Raw genomic sequence first — 20799 nt, 5'->3', positions numbered from 1 at the left:
TTTTCAATCACTTCAATGCATGCAAAAGCTGGACAACAAATAAGGATGATCTAAGGATTGATACTTTTGAATTATACTGTGATTGAAGTATAATGAATATACCATGGACTGCCAGAAGAACAAACATACGTGTCATGGAAGAAGTACAGCCAGAATACTCCTTAGAATCAAGGATGGTGAGACTTCATGGATTCTCACATACTTTGGACATACTACCAGGAAGGATCAGTCCCTAGAGAGGGACATCATGCTTAGTAAAGGAGAAGGTCAGGTAAAAAGAAGACCCTTTATGAGATGGATTGAAACAGTATCTGCAACAATGGCTTCAAACACAGCAATGATTGTGAGGATGGTGCAGGACCAGGCAGCATTTCATTCTGTTCTACGTAGGGCTGCATCAAGTTGATGGCATCTAACAACAACTATGCGATAGATATTGTTGCTGATATTTGTAGCAGTGTCATGAGGTCAGCATTTTAATCCCCATTCTATAGATGAAGTATCTAAGGCTCTGGGAGATTATACAACACGTTCAAGGTCACTAAACTAAGAAGTGGCTGCGCAAGATTCACATCCTTTCTCCTGAAGCCCATTTTCTTTCTGCTACATCACAGGGCCTTTTCTCACTCCACTCCTTGCAACACCAGGCTGATCCATCTCTCTGCAGGGTATCAACTCAGCCATTCATCTTGAATGCTTTGCTCTTAAAAATCTCTATGGTGCTATTCAAACTGATTGTTGTAATTTATTATTCCTGGTATATCTCGTAGATTCTTTGGTCAATGATAACCAGACCTGAGACAATTTTGAATGACCCCTTTCATAACAGAGCAGTTTGAGTCATGCATTATTTTTTTAAATCAATTAATTACAGATTCAGAAGAAATGGTGTGGGAGGAAACAGACTTTACAACTTGATAAACACAGATGTGTGAGGGAAACATCTCCACCACTGTGTACTCTTTCACACTCTGTGATCGGGGCTTGTTAGCCTCCTTTTCATGCTACTAAGAAATTTAGCATGGATTCTACAGCTTCAAACTGTCAAGTTTGATTATGCCAATTTATCACAATGATTGTTTCATTTTTAATCAGAGTAAGGACACTAATTTAGTTTCCCATTCTTTTGTCTAGAGTACTTTATGTCTAGAAAACTTGTGAAGAGGCTGTTCAAAGGTGATTTAAAGTATTCAGAAGAATAATTTTTTCAAAATTGCTAGAAGGTTGCTACAGTGAAAAAGCATTCATTTTGCATTAGGAATTTGTTAAGGGGAATAGGGCAGTTGAGTAGATCAGAAATTAGTTAGCAGGGAACTCCTTCCCTGTTTGGGAAGAGAATATCAAAGGCTTTAATGCAAAATAAGAAAGCTACAGAGCTGGGTGCTTCATCATTCTTTGGATTTCTCATTTGAAAAGAGGGAAAATGTGTACAGCATATATTTGTTAAAGTATCTTTTAAAACTAAGTACACCTGACTTGATCCAATATGTATAGAAAATCCCAAAGAATCCACAAGAAAGCTACTAGAGCTAGTAAATCAATTCAGCAAAGTTGCAGGGTACAAGACTGACACATGAAAATCAGTTGCGTATCTATACACCAGCAATGAACAATATGAAAAAGAAATTAACAATTCCATTTACAATAGCATCTAAAATAATAAAATATCTAGGAATAAATTTAACCAGGGACGTGAAAGATTTGTACTCTGACAACTACAAAACATTGCAGAAAGACATTGTTGTTGTTGTTGTTATGTGTTGTCAAGTCGGATCCAACTCATAGCGACCCCTCTTTGGGTTTCCGAGGCAGTATCACTACAGAAGTAGATTGTCCAACCTTCCTTCCGAGGAGTGGCTAGTGGATTTGAACTGCCAGCCTTCTGGTTAGCAGTCAAGTGCCTTAGGCACTACGCTACCAGAGCTCCTACAGAAAGACATTAAGAACACTTAAATAAATACAAAGACATGCCATATTCATGGATTGGAAGACTTAATGTACAGATCCAATGTAATCTTTATCAAAGTTCTAACAGTCTTTGTTGTAGAAATTGAAAGGCTGATCCTCAAATTCACCTGGAATCGTCAGGGGTCCTGAGTAGAGTGGTGATGGTTACACAACACGGTGAATGTCATTAGTGTCACAGATCTGTACATGTAAAAATTGTTGAAATGGTAAAGGTTTTGTTTATGTATGTACAGTTTTGTTAAACACAGATATCACAAGAAAACTACAGATCTCATCCCACCAAAAAAGAGAAAAAACATGACAAAATTTAGTCAATTAGAATAGGTCCAGACTAATCCTTTCAGAAGGTGTTTTAATTTGATTGGGCTCATCATTTCTTCCTTTGAGCCAGGAATTCACAGCTAAAAATTTAAGAGCCATTGTAACTTTTAGTTTCTCCACTGTAATACTATAATTAACGTGGATCTTTTTCATGAGGAGTCTCGTTTTCTCTTCTGCTCTCCGATATAGTGCCGGCAATACTGTTCATCATGTTGTGAAACAATCACCATTCTCTGGTTCCAACTTTTTCCATCAGCCTTAACAGAAAGCTCAGTGTCTCCTAAGCAGTGAGTCCCCTTTTCCCTCTTCTTTCCCCAACACCTGATAATCACTACACCACCTTAGGTCTGTATACGTTTGCCTTTCTAGATATTTTCTACAAGTGCAATCATACAATATTTTACCCTTTTTGGACTGACTTATTTCAATTAACCTGATGTTTTCAAGGTTTATCAATGTGGTAACATGTATCAAGACTTCATTCCTTTTTATGACTGAGTAAAGAATCTAGTTTTGAATAATTTGTTATTCACTTTCTGGTTGGTTCATATATATGAATTATATCATATTGTTGAACTATCAATATTTACTGAGCCTCAAACTAATGCTTAGTACTTTATGGGACATTATTCACCCATGAAAAGGAATAAAATTGTGATATATGCTATAAGCAGGAAACAGGATAAACAATAACTGAGAGAGCAGGCAGAAAGAAAAACCCTTAGCAACTTCCTGGCTTGGTAGAATGGAGGGTCAGTGAAAAAGAGGAGGACTCTCAACAAGGAGGACCGACACAGTGGCTGCAATGACGGCCTCAAGTATAGCAAGGATTCTGAGGATGGCACACAGCCGTGCAGTATTTTATTCTGTTGAATACGAGTTCTGTCAATACGAGTTGGAGCTGACTCGACAGCACCAAACAACAACAATTCTGTCTCATTCTCACCATCTGAGTTTGCATACACCTGCAGCCAGAGTCAAGGCCCACCCACATCTTCTAACACTGGGTCTGGCCCTGGACAAGAGATCAACCACAGGACTTTAACATGGGAAACAGCAGCAGGAACAGCTCCTGGTACTAGACACCTGCTTCTACATCTGTCCACCTCAGTTTTTTAACCTATAAAGTGGTACAAATGATAACCCTTTCTTCATAAGGACTGCTGTAAACATGAAATGAGTTAATCCATGTAACCCGAAACCCACTATTGTCAAGTGGACTCAGACTCATAGTGTGTTAGACTGGGTTTTCTAGAGAAACAAAACCAGTAAAGCTTATATATAGAGAAAGAGAAATGTATCTTAGGAAAATGGCTCATACACAAGTCCCAAGTTTTCAGATCAAACATCAAGCTGGAGGCTTTCCCTGACTCACGCAGCTGCAGGGGCTGATGAGCTCAAGGTTGGCAGGCAGTATACTGCTGTTGACTCCGATGAATGACGAATCCAAGATCTCCAGGCCAAATGTAGGAGTGCTTGCTCATGGACAATTGTAGGCAGCACAACAGTATCCTGATCCATAGAAGGGTGTCTCTTTTCCCAGGATGTCCAAAAAATATACTGTAAGCAGGCCACACCCCTAGGGAAGCTCCCTTTCAATGGATTGGCTGCTCAAAACATATACATCTGATCCCATCATTGGAACAACCCACATCACAACTGCTTCAACCACACAGAACTGTGATCCAGCCATGACACACAGCTCCAACTATCACACGTAGCAATCCTGTAGAACAGAGTAGAAGTGCCCATAGGGTTTTCAAGCCTGTGAATCTTAACAGAAGCAGACTGCCACATCTTTCTCCCATGGAGCGGCTAGTGGGTTTGAATCACTGACCTTTTGGTTAGCAGTGGAGCATTTTTAACCACTATGTCATCAGGGCTCATTAATACATAAAGGGTTTAGAAACGTGTTTGCACACAGCAAGTGGTTAATAAATATATTCACCCTTATCATCATCATCATCATCACCATCTGTATAGATAAAAACCAGAGATTGAGAAGCTGCATTTCCAAGGCCACTAATTCATGGCAGCACAAGACAGAGACCTGGTATCATCATGCTCTTTACATCTTATAATGCTATCTCCCAGAACATTCACCCACAGCAGGTGATTTCCAAAGCACCAAAATTCCCTCATACCCTTAAATATTCCCCTCTATACTTGCACTGGCAGTGTAATGGTTAAGTGCTTGGCTGCTAAGCAAAAGGTCAGTGGTTTGAATCTATCAGCCACTCTGCAGAAGAAAGATGTGGCAGTCTGCCTCCGTCAAGTAGGGAGGGAATGGCCAGAGGTGGAGGGCAGGAAGCCAGATAAAATGGCAAAAGCCATGCAAAAGAGTTCAGAGGTATACCTTCCCAAACACTGTCCTCTCAGGTTTCGGTCCATGAGTCGGAGCCTCTAACCTACATCTGATCTCTCCCTAACTCTGGAAGTGTTAGGAGAAACCTCCATCCAGGTCTCAGAAAGATGGATATGTTCACAAGTTGATTTCTGTGCCAAATCAAAGCCTCGTTCAGCTCTACTTCATGATCTTTAATGATAAAAATAATCCATAGTGTAGACTTGAGTTTAAAAAAAAAGAGGGGGGGGTTCCATCTATGAACCAAGACAAGCAAGAACGACTTAAAAAATCATATATATGAATTTTTTTTCTTGGAAAAAGAAAAGATAGCACTTTTACTTCCAACAGTGCTGGACTGCATATTTTACAAGGTTTATTCATACCGCATATCTTTGATGGGCTCTATTTGTGGATGAAAGTACAAACATGCTGATTACAATCACTCTTTCCTACATTTAGGAACAAAATTAATTATCTGCAAAAAGCAGAAAGGCTTAGATAGACTCTCAGTCAGTAAATGATAATAGACAGAGCCCAAATATAATGACTCCGTTTCCTACTTTATCTGTTTCAGGCATTCTGTGTGGAATGAAGAAAAGGAAAAATTAATTCAGTTTTTGAATGTTCTCCAGAAAGGATTTGAATTGGGTATTAAGGAGGCAGAATCAACCTTTCCCCCGCCCCCTGTGAAATATGAAAGCAGCCTGGTTGAATTATCCACTTCCCAAAAGGACATTTTGAAAGGAGGTTAAGAAGACTGGACTTGCCCCTAAAGAAAGGGGATGTCCACTGACATTCCTCCCAACAAGGAAAGGCTTGGTCAGCACTCAGACCCAGCACCCAGCATTCAGCACAGTGAGGCTGCTTGCAATGGTGACGTCTGTATTTTATCACAGAAAGGCTGCAATCCACTTGAAGAAATCCACCCAACATGCCCTCTTCTTGCCCTTTTGTGAAACTCCTTATTACAGCAAATATTAAAACCATCCCTTCGTGTAAGGAAATGACTGTACCACAGTGCCACTTCATTGAAAAATGCTTCTCTGAAGATCAAAATGTGTTTTCAATTTTTAAGGTTGGAGGAGGCGGGTATTTGTCCTTTTAAGAACCAGTCCAAGTCCAAAGCATTTTCTGCCAGGGACCTGAGCAAGTTAACAAAATGTGTGCGTACAAGAGGTCGGCGAGCCAAGGTTACCTGTGGCATTACTGAGAGTAAATGAGGTAGCACCACAGTTGTTAAGAGTAACCTTTTTCCAAGTGAAGAAAAAAGGAATCACTGTGTACACGACTGTGTACAAGACATGTTGTCTGAGCTGTTTCGGCTTTTGCAATGAAGACAGCAAGGACCAAGAGGCTTCTGTGGCCCCACCAGGGAGGATGCTGTTTTCACTGTGCTCAGATTCCCTGGCTGTGCGACATAAAAACGGCACACTGGACACCCCACTGTCATCCTGAAAGCGTATAGATTCTTAGAAGATCAGGTCGTGGGGATGCCTTCTGGACTTCTACCCACTTGGGCAAAGATCTCTGCCTTTCTAATCTGTCTGAATAACCTCCAAGGATGACTTAGTCCCCCGGTGACTCCCAGTAGGTATCTTCTTACTGTTCTGCACTTAGCACATACTTCTCCTTAGAAGTGCAGTAACAGAGAACACTTCATTCAACCAGTCCCTTAAAAACACAAAACTCCCAATCCCATAGCCTGGACAGGCAAGAAAGGAAACAGCTTGGAGACTGAAAGAAGCTGGAGGTCCCAAGTAGCAGAGTTTACTCCTAACAAGAGGTAAGAATAGGGTGCCCCTCTCACACCTTCTTTTAACATATTCTCTACAGAGCGGAGGAAACTGCCACTGTTCTCAGTCTTTGGCTGTGCCTTCCACTACTCTCTAACAGGTGCTTCACAGACCTGCCTTTCGGCAAAGAAATTAGAAGTTAGTAGAAGACACTTAGTTCAGCCTCCTACTAACTTCTCACTTCCTTGCCCGATCTTCCAAAAGCCTGGAGAACTTGAGAGGGTCTGCAGGCATCAAAAGTGGGGGACCATGTGTTGGGAGACAATTCTCCATGGATCTCCTGCATTTCTGCACATCTGCCAAACGGAGGCACTTCCTGCTCTTTGCTTCAGACTATCTTTTCAAGGATGTTTGTAGAGTGAACAGCCTTGGAAGACGGTGTCTCCCTTCAGAGGATGGGCAGGCATGCTCATGATGCAGTGTACACGATTTGAGTCTACTAAGCTCAAGGTTCTTCTGAAACACAACCAACGGGGTATGCAGGTGTCAAATGGCCCTCCGTGCACTGCCCTGTGTGAAGTGGCATTCAGCGAACTGGCACAAATGCTGATACTCTGACTACGGACCCAGGAGCGTCGTGTCTTCTGACAGCATCCATGACTGTGGCAGGCTAACCTATTAACCTGTAGGTAGGGGGGAAGTCTCAGATTTTTCACAGTTATTAAGGATGTGGTACTGCCCCCTTGGTCCACAGGCCACAAAAACGGGGTAAAACTTTTTTCTCAAGATTCAGAACATCTAAACAGCTGGTAAGCTTGCTGTCACTTCTTGCCAAGGGCAAGGCCAGAGATTTTCCAACAGTGAAGAGCACACCTACCTTTCTAATATAATATACATATGATTTCATGATGCAATATTTGAAACATTCCCTATGTGTGACCAAATTTTGAAACTTGCCTTGGCATTGACACTTAGTGCCTTTTCTTCATTTGCATTCTTCTCTTCAATAAGTAATCTATGCTTAAAGACTATATATTTTCCCGATGGCAGTCAATAGCACAATTTTCACTGTGAATGAAAGAAGGATGACAGCTGTAAACATTTTGTCTTTCCAGAAATGGATCTCATGCAAAGAAAGTTGCTTACCACAGTTCTAGATGCTGACCTGCAAACACTAATTAGGGAGTAAGCCAGTTAATGCCTGTAGCACTTGCAAACCCCTTGGTTCTGAAAGCAGCTTGTATGAATTCAGACAAGGTAGCTATACCTGAGACTAAAACATGGGAAGTCCAAAGTGACAGCATGAGGAGAAAAACACTGACATTCTGACACCTGAGAAATAACCTCAGCCTTCAAACTCAAAAAGGAAGGTAGGGCTAATCTTAGAAATTCCGACGAGTTCCAGTCACTCACACAGACAGCAAAATATAAGGATTTGATAGAGCGAATTATTATTGAGGATCAACAGGGAATCTTCCCCCAGAGCTTCCTACCAAACATAAATAAACACTGACTCCACTGATGATGTTTTCAGAATTCTAGCAAAGGAAATGGATGTCCTCAGACACCAGAGTATGTTATATTCTCAGTAGGCAGTGCTCCCACTAAGAGAACTCCACAATGGAGATCTGGATGTGCTGTTAATGCCCAGAATCAGAGGCAGATGCATTCAAAACTCTGTGGGTCCGATGGGAAGATTTCAACCACTGCAACTGGAAGGAAACCTATTTGTCGCCACTGGCAATGCACATGTAGATTCTAGGCACAGCCACCTGAGCATGTGACCATGACTCCCATCACCTACACAAACATTCTGTCCTCCCCTAGAAAGGACCCTGTGCCTGTAAGTATTAAGAAGACTAGAAATCTCATGCCTCTTAGTACTTCAGAATGGTACCAAAAGGGAATTGGGAAATACTATAGTGAAAGTCTCCAAGGAGAGAGAGTGAATTAAAAAACTGATTGTGCAGCTGGAAAAACAGTAGGCAGTAATACATGATATTAAATAATGTAATAAAAACCTATTTAGTCTGAGTTTGGGGAATGAGGATTCTGGTAAAGAAGAGTGAGACTAAGAGCACAATATAGAGCAGTGATTAAGAGCATGAGCTTTGGAGTCAGACAGAGTCAGCTCAGAAGCCCAGCTCTGCCACCTACCAGCCCAGTGACCCCCGAGGGCAGCAATGGAGTCACAGTCATCTTTGCAGCCACTCCACAATTAGATGCCCTATAAATGTTTCCTGAAATGAATCCTATTTCAGATACAGCTCAGATGAATATCGCGATGAGGAAAGAAAGGGAGAAACAGCAGTGGTAGGAAAGGTTGCAATTTTACACAATATTCAATGAAGCATATAATAAGCCAAGGTAATGAGATGGTGGAAGAAGCAGCGCCAACACTGAGAAACGCTGACATGAATCAACAGAGAATATGCATGAGCACAAGTGGAAAAATCGAAGTGCAAACAGCCACACGAGAATATGTGAGCAATTACTTTGGGGGAAAAGAGAGTAAACCAAATCATACCAATTTTAGGAAACTTTCTTAGAGAGGGATAAATATCCAACATACTGCTTATGACTCCTTAATCAATGGGTAAATTACGCGAAATTCTCAGTGGCTATGCATATACTCAAAAGAGCTCTGGTGGTGTGGTGGTTAAGGCATTTGGCTGCTAATCAAAAGGTAGGCAGTTCAAACCCACCAGCTGCTCCTTGGGATGAAGATGAGGCAATCTACTTCTGTAGAGATTTACCGCTTTAGAAACCCAGTGGGGGTCACTGTGAGTTAGAATCAACCCAATGGCAATGAGTTTTGAGTTTATACATACACTCAAGGAGCCCATGTGGTGTAGCGGTTAAAGTGCTCAGCTGCTGGCCAAAACGTCAACAATTTGAACCCACCAAGCATTCTGTGCCTTCTGAAAGGATTTACAGCTTTGGAAACCCTATGGCAGCAGTTCTATTATGTGCTTACAGGACTGCTCCAAGTCGGAACCGACTTAAGGGCAAAGGGTGTGGTTTGGATGTGCATACTCTATACAGAGGTATATGCTAATGACAACATAGTTTTCAGAATAAAAGCATTTGAATTTTAAAAAGAAGCATGTGGCATTCAACATTTTGGGTGTAAGAGCCATGTTGAAAATATATGTACTGAAAATGGTACATATTTGTATTTGCTTCAAGGGGTAAGATACGGAATTTAATAGCAGGGTGATTTAACAGTGAGACTTTTACCCAAATACTATTAAAAACCTACTCAATAATCACTTGAGGCAAAAAGATTTACCCTATTTCACAGCCAAATGTAGATGAAGGGTCAAAGTGGATTTATTTACAATCATGTCATTGATACTTCTTTGGACTTTTCAGTACTAAATCCTTTCTCTCTCCTTTTTTTTTTTTTTTTTTTTTTTCCCTTTCCCCCTGCCCCCCCCCCCCCGCCCTCGCTCTCTCACATGCACACATTTTCACAGACTTAATATTTTTATTTACTTCTTTTGGACTAAAAGAACATTAAAAGATCTTGGCACTTAAAAACAAGTTTAAGTAACCACTTACTGGTCTGACAAAGACTGTTGAATCCCCGGAGGCTGTGGTCCTAAAACAGCCTTCAAGCCTGGAACTGAACCCACCTCGGGGAATCAACTTTCAGCCAAGTAATAGACAGACCTATAAAGTGAATAACAACACCAGGGAGCAATGCACTCTTCAGTGCAATTAATCATACGAGACCCAAAGGCCAGCATTCACCCAAAAACAAAGCTCAGAAGGCAGGAAGGGGCAGGAAAGAAGGACAACTGGAAACAGGGAAGCCAGGGAGGAAGTGGGAAGAGTGTTGTTACATCAAGGGGATTGCAACCAATGTCATGAAGCAAAACATGTTTAAATTGTTGAATGGAAAACTAATTTGCACTGTAAACTTGCACTCAACCTACAATAAAAAGTTGAAAAAAACAGGACCACCACCACCCACTGTCCATTTGGCATTTAGAACAGTGTGGCAGAAAGAGTATGGAACTGAAAATTATTGAGTATCTGCCATGTGCCTGGCACTTTGAACCTATCATTTCACTGAATCCCTATATATCACCCTTAATTAGTACATGAAGAGTATGAGGTCCCAGCTTCGCCACTAACTGCCTGTGTAACTTGGGTCATTCACTTCCAGTCTCTGAACTTTGTTTCTTTATCTTCCAAAGAACCCAACCAATTACCATGGAGAAGACTCTGACTCACAGTGCCCCCTGTGTGGTAGAACAGAACTATACTCCAAAGGGCTGAGTTCGCAGAGCAGATTGCCGGGCCTTTCTGACAAAGTGCCTCTGGGTGGACTTACCTTTCCAACCTTTCACTTTACAGTGTTCATCGTTCGTACACCCAGGGACTCCACCTTCCTAACAAGGGGACTATTTGTTCTCAAGCCTAGTTGAGCACCAGAATCAAATGGGGTTCTTTTATTTTTTTTGGCGGGGGTGTGGAAGGGATCTTTTCAGATGACAAATCCTCTGGCCTCTCCAGAGACCTGAGGTATGAGAATCTCCAGAGGTGGGCCCCAGGAAGCTTTTGAACAAGTTTCTCTAATTGGTTGTCAGGATACATTTGAGAACTAAATACATACAACTCCCAAGGTTGCTGCCAGGAACCACACCCCAAAGTTTTCCCCACATGCCTGCACTTGACAGTCTGAAGAACTGAGAACTAGCCCAATGAAAACTACCCTAAAGCACTAACTAGCTATACTTAGAAAAATTTAATGGTGCCATATTCATTTCGAAGACCAATCATAATCATAATCTGGGTTGGACAGGAGTTACAAAAATAACTGGGCAAAGTTCCCATATGACAGACCTTGTGGTATTGCTTGTCTCAAGAGATTTCTGGAAGAACATGTTTTCAAAGAGGCCACTTGCCACAAATGAGCTCCTAGTGGGAACGACTGGCAGGGTTTTATGTTTTATCACCACAGGAAGGTGAAGGTGCTAGAGCAGAATCCCACAAATGCTTTCCTTTTAATCAGCTGCCGCTCTGGGACAGTCTGCGGGTTTATGGACATGAATAGAGTTATGCTACGCAGGCCTCACTTCCCCTCATGCCCATAAATGGCCCAGCCCTTTCTGGAGCATACATGCAGAGGATGGGATGGATCACACCTGGCCAATGATATCCCTACCCCCACCACTTGGTACACAGTACTTAAAATTGGTGATCATAAAACAGGAATAAGGCAGAGTGTACGTATGCTTTTGGGTCCAGTTCAGGCATTCCTTAGGGAAGGGCAACTGCATGCTCTCAAACCATCTGGGAGTTGGAGCAATCAGGCCCTTAATGACTGAAACAGAAAGAGACTGCATCACTGAGCACCTCTTGATAGCCAAGGCCTTTCCTTCCTGAATGAAAATGACATGAAATGTACTCCCCCTACAAACACACACACACACACACACACACACACATGCAAGCACATGTTTGTACATGCCTATAATATAGCAGTGGTTTGGCACCCGAATATAGCTATCCAATTTAAGCCCACTGTATTTTTGCAAAGGAGCTCTGGTGGCATAGTGCCTAAGGCATTGACTGCTAACCAGAAGGCTGGCGGTTCAAACCACCAGCCACTCCTCAGAAGGAAATTTGGGCAATCTACTTCTGTAGAGATAATGCCTCAGAAACCTAAGGAGGGAATGCTATGAATCAAACCGATTCAATAACACTGAGTTGGGTTTTTTAGTGAGTTTATATCTTTGCAAAATCCTAATGGACCATTTAGAGTAATAGTCTGAGAGGGCCTAATGGGAGAAAGAGTGGGAAGAGTAGTAGATTGTACTAGATTGTAGCAGCAAAAGACCTTGGATTGAACTTCTGACTCTTCCATTAATTTTATAAAGTTGGGCAAACCTTCCTGAACCTCATTTGTTTATTTGTAAATCAATGGGGTTGGAATAGCTAATCTCTCAGGAGCCATCCCACATTCACATTCCAGTGAACATCACTATGGTAAAATTTATTCAGTTCCATATCTGTCTGCCAACTAAACTGTGACCTTTTGAAGACTTAAGAACTATGCCTTGGGTATAGCACCTAGCACCTAGCAAAGTGCCACGCACAAAGCATATGTTTAACAAATGATTACTAGATAAACCTTCTTTCCTAGCACCTGATCAAAACAGTGCCCCTCAATCTCATACCAGCTCCCCAGCCCATGTTTTGGATTCAAAAGAACTAGGAGCGGATACATGTTCCCAAGATCAGTTATGTTGCTGTCAAATGACAACTATCAGAGGCAACCTTTACAAATTCCCACATCCCATCTTTAATATTGTCTCCTTTATTTCTCCTCTTACTGAAGACATATCCCCCTTAGCACCCTTGCTGTGTGCCTAACACACAGTGGTCCCTCAATCGATCCTACGTGAAAGAACACACGAATGCACTTCCTTTTCATTTTTCTAGTTCTGTGAGATTTACTTTTGTAACAGGCCCCAGATTGTGGCCTCGAATTATAAAGCAGTCAAGGGAATAATCAGCCACTGAAGAACACCATCATTACATAGGACATTTCGTTCATTTTACTATAAAATATTTTCTCAGCAAATGTGTTTTAAATGGCTAATGTCATGAATGGGGCAATTAGAGCAGCTCCATAAGTAGCCGTGCCTACAATTGCATCATTTCTGTCCTCTTTTCCAGTTTAATTCACCAAAGAAACCAATTACCCCTATCATTTTGTATTTCCAGTGTTTAAATACAAGGCTAAATGGTCCAATCTGCACTCCACATTCTGGGTAAGCAATGGCTCAGAGTATCCAAGCAGGTTCAATGCATCAAAGTAGTGACACAAGTCAACCAAGTTACCCAAGCCTGGGTTTGAACCCCAGCTCTCGTCACATACCAGCCTTGCAGTCTTGGGCAAGGTGTTTAACTTCTGTGACCTTTATTCCTGCTGTAAAAAATGGGAACAATACTAGGACTGATCTCACAGGTAACTCTGAGGCAACATTATATAAACTACCCAGTTGCCATCAAGTTCACTCTGCCTCATGGTGACCCTATGTGTTACAGTAGAACTATCCTCCAGAGGGTTTTCAAGGGCTGACTTTTTGGGAGGAGATCACCAGGCCTTTCTTCCAAGGTGCTTGTGAGCGTCCATGATCTGCCAACCTTTCGGTTAACAGCCAAATGCATTAACCCTATCTATCACCCAGGGAATCCAAAATTCTCCGTACTAAACAAACTCTAAACTCAATGCTGTTAATTCTGACTCTGAGTGATGCCATGTGACAGAGAAAGACTGCCCCACAGGATATCCTCGGCTGTAATCTTTATAGAAGCGGACTGCCACACCTCTCTCCTATGGAGTGGCTGCTGAGTTCCACCTGCCAAACTTCCAGTTAGCTGCCAGGGCTCCTTAACTGCTCAATGAAGACCTGAAATGTAGTAGGAGCTCAAAAATGCTAGTGGCTTATATGACTGTGCCTCCTCCTACAAAGCCGAGAGCATTCAGCAAGCAGTCACTACCTTACCAGGATCTAGCTAATAGCCCGTGGCCATATGTTCGTCTCTACAGTGAGAAGAGGGTGCCTCCTGCGGTTCTGAATGAATGCACTCTAGCTCAGCAGGTACAGTGTGGCTAATAATGCCTGGCTGAAGCCAAGCCAACTGCTGCCTCACTTCCAGAACTGTCCTGCCTCCTGTCACAAATCCCAGCAGGCTCAGATTGTTCTTATCATTTGGGAAATGGATGCTTTGCCTTCATGTAAGTTCTTGTGCAAGTTTAGTTGGTGGGTTCTGGCTGGGTCTCCTGGGTTTAAAGTCACTACCCCAAATGCTAGGAGCTCTGGTAGCATAGTGGCTAAGACACTTGCCTGCTAACCAGATGGCTGGCGGTTCAAACCCACCAGCCACTCCTCGGAAGGAAGGTTGGGCAATCCTACTTCCGTAGTGATACTGCCTCGGAAACCCAAGGAGGGGTCGCTATGAGTCGGGGCCGACTCGACGGCACATAACAACAACAACAACAACAACCCCAAATGCTAATGTGATATACACGACTAAGATCTCAAGAGTGAAATCTGAATCAGAAAATTTACTGATAACATTATAGGGAGATCTGATCAATTTCTGAATCAAGGCTCTACTAAAGATATCTGGGTGACCTGAATTTTGCCTCCTTCATTGACAAAAGGGAGAGAACAGCTCCTACGTCACAGGGTTGCTACAAGGATTATGATACCTGACAAACACTGGTGATAATAAACATGTGCTAAGTGCTTTTACATACATAATTCCTTCTGAAGAAGATATTTGCTTTATTATTATTTTATAAAAAGAGGAAAATGAGACTCAAAGGTAAAATGGTTCATCCCGAGTCCTACAGCAAAGAAGCGGATGGAACTAAAATTCAAAGCCAGGCTTTGTGACTCCATGGACTCTTAACACACTGACAGGTTCTGAAATCCCTGCTCACCCTCAAAAAATTCTTTTTCACTGCTGTCAGCACCTGCTGCTGGTTGGGTCACCCCACCCCCACAGGACCCAATTCCTATGCTAACTCTAAGCTGATACTCACGGTGGTGGTCAACTTTCCTCCATTCTTCTGAACATACTGGATGGAATCATGGATCGTTGAAAAGAGACCAAGCAATATGTTCTCCATGTCATATATTCTGTACATGCCATTCACCAGTTCTTCAAGAGACAGAATATATTCCCTCCAGTATTTGTCAATCTCTACCACACCTGCCATGCAGCCTTGCATGACCACATTGCAGTAGCCACCACAAGGCTTAACCATCATTAGTCCCTGGCAGTAAGAGCAGTACCACATTCTTGTAAGCATTCGGCCACAGTCCTTACTGAACTTCAGGTGATCGGTGGTATTGATCACTTCGATCCCAAGATTCAGGGCCTGGAGGAAGATCCGAGTGACTTGCAGTGACTTGGAAACCTGGGTCATAATAAGCTTGGGAAAATTCCCAAATACTTTCAGGTCACGCCGTGCCCCTCGGAGGCATTCATTGATGTCCAAGGCCGACTCAGGCAGGCCTGGATTCAGGAGCTGGGTATAAATGACTGGAAACAGGCTGTCAAACAATTCATTGACCATGTCATCCACATTGATGTCAGAACCCAGGATGTAGAGAGACACATCTGTGAAAAATTCACCCACGAATTCAAATGCTTGCGGAGTCAGGCTTGGATAGTTGTTCTTGAACATGGCATTGGTGTAGTTCTTCGCATGGCGAACAACAATTTCAAAGGCCTCTGCAAAATAAGAGATATAGAAAGGTCCACAAATTAAAGCCTGAAAAAGAGTGTGTAATTGAATTTGAGATTTTTCTATTCCTGGGGTGATTAAGGTCCCATTTGCCTTAAATAATTGACTTGTGTTCATTTCTGCTGTTGCTTCTACTTCTGCAGTTGTTTCTTCCTATAAATCAATTTTTATTCCAAAACATGAAGTCCAAATTCTCATATGCACATAAATTCTTAAACACACAAATTACATTTTCAAATGACAAAAAACAGGATTCAGTTAACATTTCAGCCTTTCATGAATATACTGATTAAAAATTGCCAAATGAGAAGTTATTTTTCTTTCTCTCATTGATTTATTCAGTTACAAAGAAATTATATTTCAGGGCATTTCATTTCTAGACAGAGGTAAATATATGACAATAAACCATGTACTGTATAAACTCACGTAACAGGTTACGCCTGTTCATCCCTGGAGGAGCAGTCAGTTCCTAGCCAAGAATAAAAGTTATCATGAATTTAATCATTTTTCTGTAGATCTTCTCCAGACAGTTTTAAAGGGAATGATCTGACAGGCTGCCAGACCTGGAAATGGAATTTATCTGCTGATGGGTATTTGGATAGAAAAACCAATCCATGCACTTATCTATATATTTGATATTAAAGATAACCCCTCTGGTATTTGCAAGTAGGACATCTGGAAAGATAACTGCTAAGTCTCCCTGGTAAGCTCAGCTTCCACATGGCTTAGAAGCCTTGTATACACAAAAGAGTTCAAGATTTCATGATGACATCTGCTGTCCCTACCCCTCAGCAGAAGAGCCTATTAATGCCATTCATTGGAGGGAGAACACAGTAATGTCACTGTATCATTTTCTTCAAACAGAAACACTCCCAGACACAAATTACCAAAATAATCAGAGTTCCACATTTATGTGAGGGAATGAAAAACCAACACATGGTAGGTTTCTCAAAAAATAAGACAACAGTTAAAAAAATGAAAAAATAACCAACTTTCCTGAGACATTTAAAATTAACTCAGTACTTTCCTTTTCTTCCAAAGTGCAAAGGTCCATGATATATTTCCTCTAAATGGCTCCAATTCATGAGCCTTGAAAATTGAAATTACTATCCCATTCAGAGGAGCTCTGGTAGCATAGTGGCTAAAGCACTTGACTGCTAACCAGAAGGCTAGCGGTTCAAACCCACCAGCCACTCCTCGGAAGGAAGGTTGGGCAATCCTACTTCCGTAGTGATACTGCCTTGGAAACCCAAGGAGGGGTCGCTATGAGTCGAGGCTGACTCGACGGCACATAACAACAACAACATCTCATTCAGACTGCTAGAAAGACTATGCTCCAACAGCTCCTTGGCAATACTTAGTCCAACATCTCAGTCACCTGGCGGAGAAGTGAGTTTTAGGTTGTGCTACCACCATCTGTCTGTTGTTGTTGTTGTTGTTGTGTGCCGACGAGTCGGCCCCGACTCATAGCGACCCCTCCTTGGGTTTCCGAGGCAGTGTCACTACGGAAGTAGGCTTGCCCAACCTTCCTTCCGAGGAGTGGTTGGTGGGTTTGAACCGCCAGCCTTCTGGTTAGCAGTCAAGTGCTTTAGCACTATGCTACCAGAGCTCCTATCTAGAGCCTTCAAAAGGTAGAACATGTCTCTTTGATTCTTCTCTTGGCCTTATGACTTGCCCAGCAACATTGAACAGATGCTGATGCAATTCTACTGGGCTTCCAAGCTCACTTGAGAAAGACAATCTGGCTTTCTATCAATTGCTATATATTCGTTTGTTTTATTTATTTTGAAACATTAAGCAATTCTTGGAAAGTTTATCTATCTTGTAACAGTCGCTTCCTCACCTCATATCCTAATTTATGTATTTCCAATCCTTGAAAATAAACATTGGGTGAGGCCTTGATATCATCTACTCCAATAAAAAGAATCGTTCATTGTTTTGGTCCTCTAGTGCTGCTGGAACAGAAATACCACAGGTGGATGCCTTTAAACCAACGGATTTACTCTCTTACAGTTTAGGAGGCTAAAGTCTGAGTTCAAAGTGTCAGCTCTAGGGGCTGGGTGAAAGCCCCTCGACCTTGAGCTTCATCTCTGCTTCTTGCTCCCGGACCACTGAAGCTGGAGGCTTCTGTCAACTCAGGCAGTTGCTGGCTGCTGAGGCTGACAGACCCAAGGTCAACAAATAAAATGGCACAGAGTCCCAAGATTATCAAACAACACAGCAGTCCAATTAGTTCAAGTCGAGAAACAAATCCAAGATCGGCACACAACATGACAGGGCAGTGAGATGAAGACTCAGCCAAATGCAGGATTCAGACTGCCAAAAAAGCTCAAGATCTTTCTCTTTATATACTTCTCTTTATATACTGGAAGCAGACCACATTCCTAAGACAGCTACTCAGTTGCTCACAGTAGATTCCACCATGGAATTGATTACTAGTCTCATCATGGGGAATAACTATATCCAGCTGCCCAGCCACTCAAAACCAGGCCCAGCCAAGTTGACACGTAACCTTAACTAGCATGTTCATTAAACTATTCGTACATTTTAATTTCAGTAAGTGGCCATTTATCACATATTAAGCTCTGTGTTAGATATTAAAAGTATATAAAGTCTAGGTACTGGTACCAGTTGCCATCAAGTTGATTCTGACTCATGGTAAACCCATGTGCTTCAGAGTAGAATTGTGCCCTGTAGGGTTTTCAATGCCTATGATCTTTTGGAAGTAGATTACCAGGTCTTTCTTCTTTGCCTCTAGGTGGATTTGAACTAACAACCTTTCAGTTAATAGCCAAGTCCTTAACTGTTTGTGCCATCTACAGTCTCCAACATAAATGCTGGATAGAGGGAGACAAATGATACACTATCCTTGCCTTAAAAGTTACTCACAAGCTATATAGTTGAGGGTTTACATTTCTAAATGTATTATATTTCATTTTTATACTAATCCTTTGCTATTGCAAGCCCTATTTTACAGATGAGGAAATCTAGGCTCAGCAGAATTAAAACACTTTCCTGGGGTCACACAGCTGCAAAGTAGTAGCCAAACTTGAGTCTCCAGGTACAGTTATACTCTGGCTGTCCTCAGTTCTATAGCCAAACAGACATTCTCAACAAACTTAATAGAAGCCAAGTTCTATTTTAAACCCCTTGTTTTTCCATTTTCTTTCCTTCTGCAAAAGGAATTCTACCAGAAGAAATTTTGGTCCAAAGACCAGCAAACCAGAGTCCCTCTTTCACTTTTGCCATGGAGCAGAGTCAGGTGAGAGAAGGGAAAAGACTGCAGCTAAGATGACTGCTGTAGATCTCAACCATTCCAGCTAACCTGAAACGAGCTCTCTACAAGGCAAATTTCATCTCAGGTATAGTGCATTCATTCTCTAACGAGCAAGGTATATGACTGAAATTCCACAAGCTGTGCCACCATAACTGATAGGTTGAGTTTAGTTATTGTTATCGTTGTTAGCTTCTGTTACTAGCACTGCTGGGTCAATGTTGTTGTTGTTGTTGTTATGTGCCGTCAAGTCGGATCCGACTCATAGTGACCCTTCCTTGGGTTTCCGAGGCAGTATCACTATGTAAGTAGATTGCCCCATCTTCCTTCCGAGGAGTGGCTGGTGGGTTTGAACCGCCAGCCCTCTGGTTAGCAGTCAAGTGCCTTAGCCACTATGCTACCAGAGCTCCCGCTGGGTCAATAGGAAAAGGAAATCGTAAAAGATCATGAACTCTTCTGTAGAAAGAATAACAACAATGCATATTGCAGGTAGAAAAGGCTACAGAAGTTCAAATCTAACCTCAGGCTCACACGTTTCCAGCTCCCACTTCTGCAACTCGGAATCCACTTAGCACATGGTTTTGCCCAACTCCCTCACTTCTGTATCAAAGGACAACAGACCAAACTATAATTGCTCAAGCAAAGGCTCCTGGGGGAACTGTAGGAACCAATACTAGGTGAAAAGTGATGTTCAGCTTTTCTTGGCAACTTGAGGTTTCATGAAATGAAGCCAAGGGCTAGAATTGCTGCAAGGAGATTCAGCCCATTGATTTTTTTTTTTTTTTTTTTTTGAGCAGGGGTAGTCAGATAATAATGTAGTACACATCAGCTAGGGAGGTTTTCTTCTCTTTCCCGTGAAGAAATCAAGAGCTATGTCCAGAAAAAATTGCAACAAACCATGTAAACTAAGAGCCATTGTGAAAAATTTGGCACTGATCAGAAAACATATTAAAACGTTTTTAAAACTATATATAGAAAGATAAGTGATAAGGTAGAGAGTTCTAATAAATTGAGCTAGTACACATCCTAGTTTAATAAGGTTTCTAAATGGCCTCACCACCATCCTGGTGACCACTATTTGAATATACTCAAGCACTGTCAACATTCTCCTTTAATTATGGTGCTCAAAAAGGGACACAATTCTCCACACACACAGTTTGATGCACGCAGTGTGCAGCCAGGCTATTACCTCTCTGTAACTGGTACAATAACTTCTACCAACCCCCGGGACATAAACCTTATCAAGATAGCAAAATGACAGTCCTTAGTGTTTGGTGCTAATGTTGCTGTATTCAGACCCAGACAGAAGGAAATGTGTTTTTCTGGGTATTTTCATTAGTGAGCTCAGTACAGATGACAAAGAGCATACTTGTGGTTGGAAGACAGGGAGAAATGAACCATGGAGTCCCCTTTAAGACCTTAAGAATATGGTAGTCCTTACAGAAGCAGGTGATTTTTACATTCCTAGGCATAAATGCTACAAAATGGGTTGGGTACAAAATTGTTTTGTTTGTTTGTTTGCTTTGGTTTTGAACCACAGGTCCTCCTGTGGAGGAGAAAAACAAAGGTAACATTTATGGGGTGCTTGTGATTTACAAAGGAGCTCTGGTGGTGCTGTGGTTAAAGCATTCAGCTGCTAACCAAAATGAGATCTATTTGAGCCCACCAGCAGGTCTGTGAGAGCAAGATGAGTTAGTTTGCTTCCACAAACATTTACAACCACGGAAACCCTATGGGGCAATTCTACTCTGTCCTACTCTGTTCTCCAGGGTCACTGTGATGGTTATGTTTGTATGTCAACTTGGCTGGGCCTGGTTGAGTGGCTGGCAGCTGGTGGTAGTTATTCCCCATGATGAGACTGGCAATCAACTCCATG

General features: G+C 42.0%; 1 protein-coding gene across 1 annotated transcript in view; it reads right to left on the bottom strand.

Annotated features, from left to right (window-relative positions):
* The window catches only part of GPC3 (glypican 3), a 612880-nt gene that overhangs the window by 253744 nt on the left and 338337 nt on the right, over positions 1-20799 (bottom strand). The window contains exon 3 of the mRNA XM_007950725.2: positions 14942-15636. Coding sequence (XP_007948916.1) covers positions 14942-15636 — 695 coding nt within the window. The remainder of the gene's footprint in view (positions 1-14941; positions 15637-20799) is intronic.

Source organism: Orycteropus afer, unplaced genomic scaffold (assembly GCF_000298275.1).
Source record: "Orycteropus afer afer isolate SDZICR_OR568_19922 unplaced genomic scaffold, OryAfe1.0 scaffold00287, whole genome shotgun sequence".
NCBI lineage: Eukaryota > Metazoa > Chordata > Mammalia > Tubulidentata > Orycteropodidae > Orycteropus > Orycteropus afer.
The sequence above is the reverse complement of the archived record's forward strand: the minus strand, read 5'-3'. Positions and strand labels throughout refer to the sequence as shown.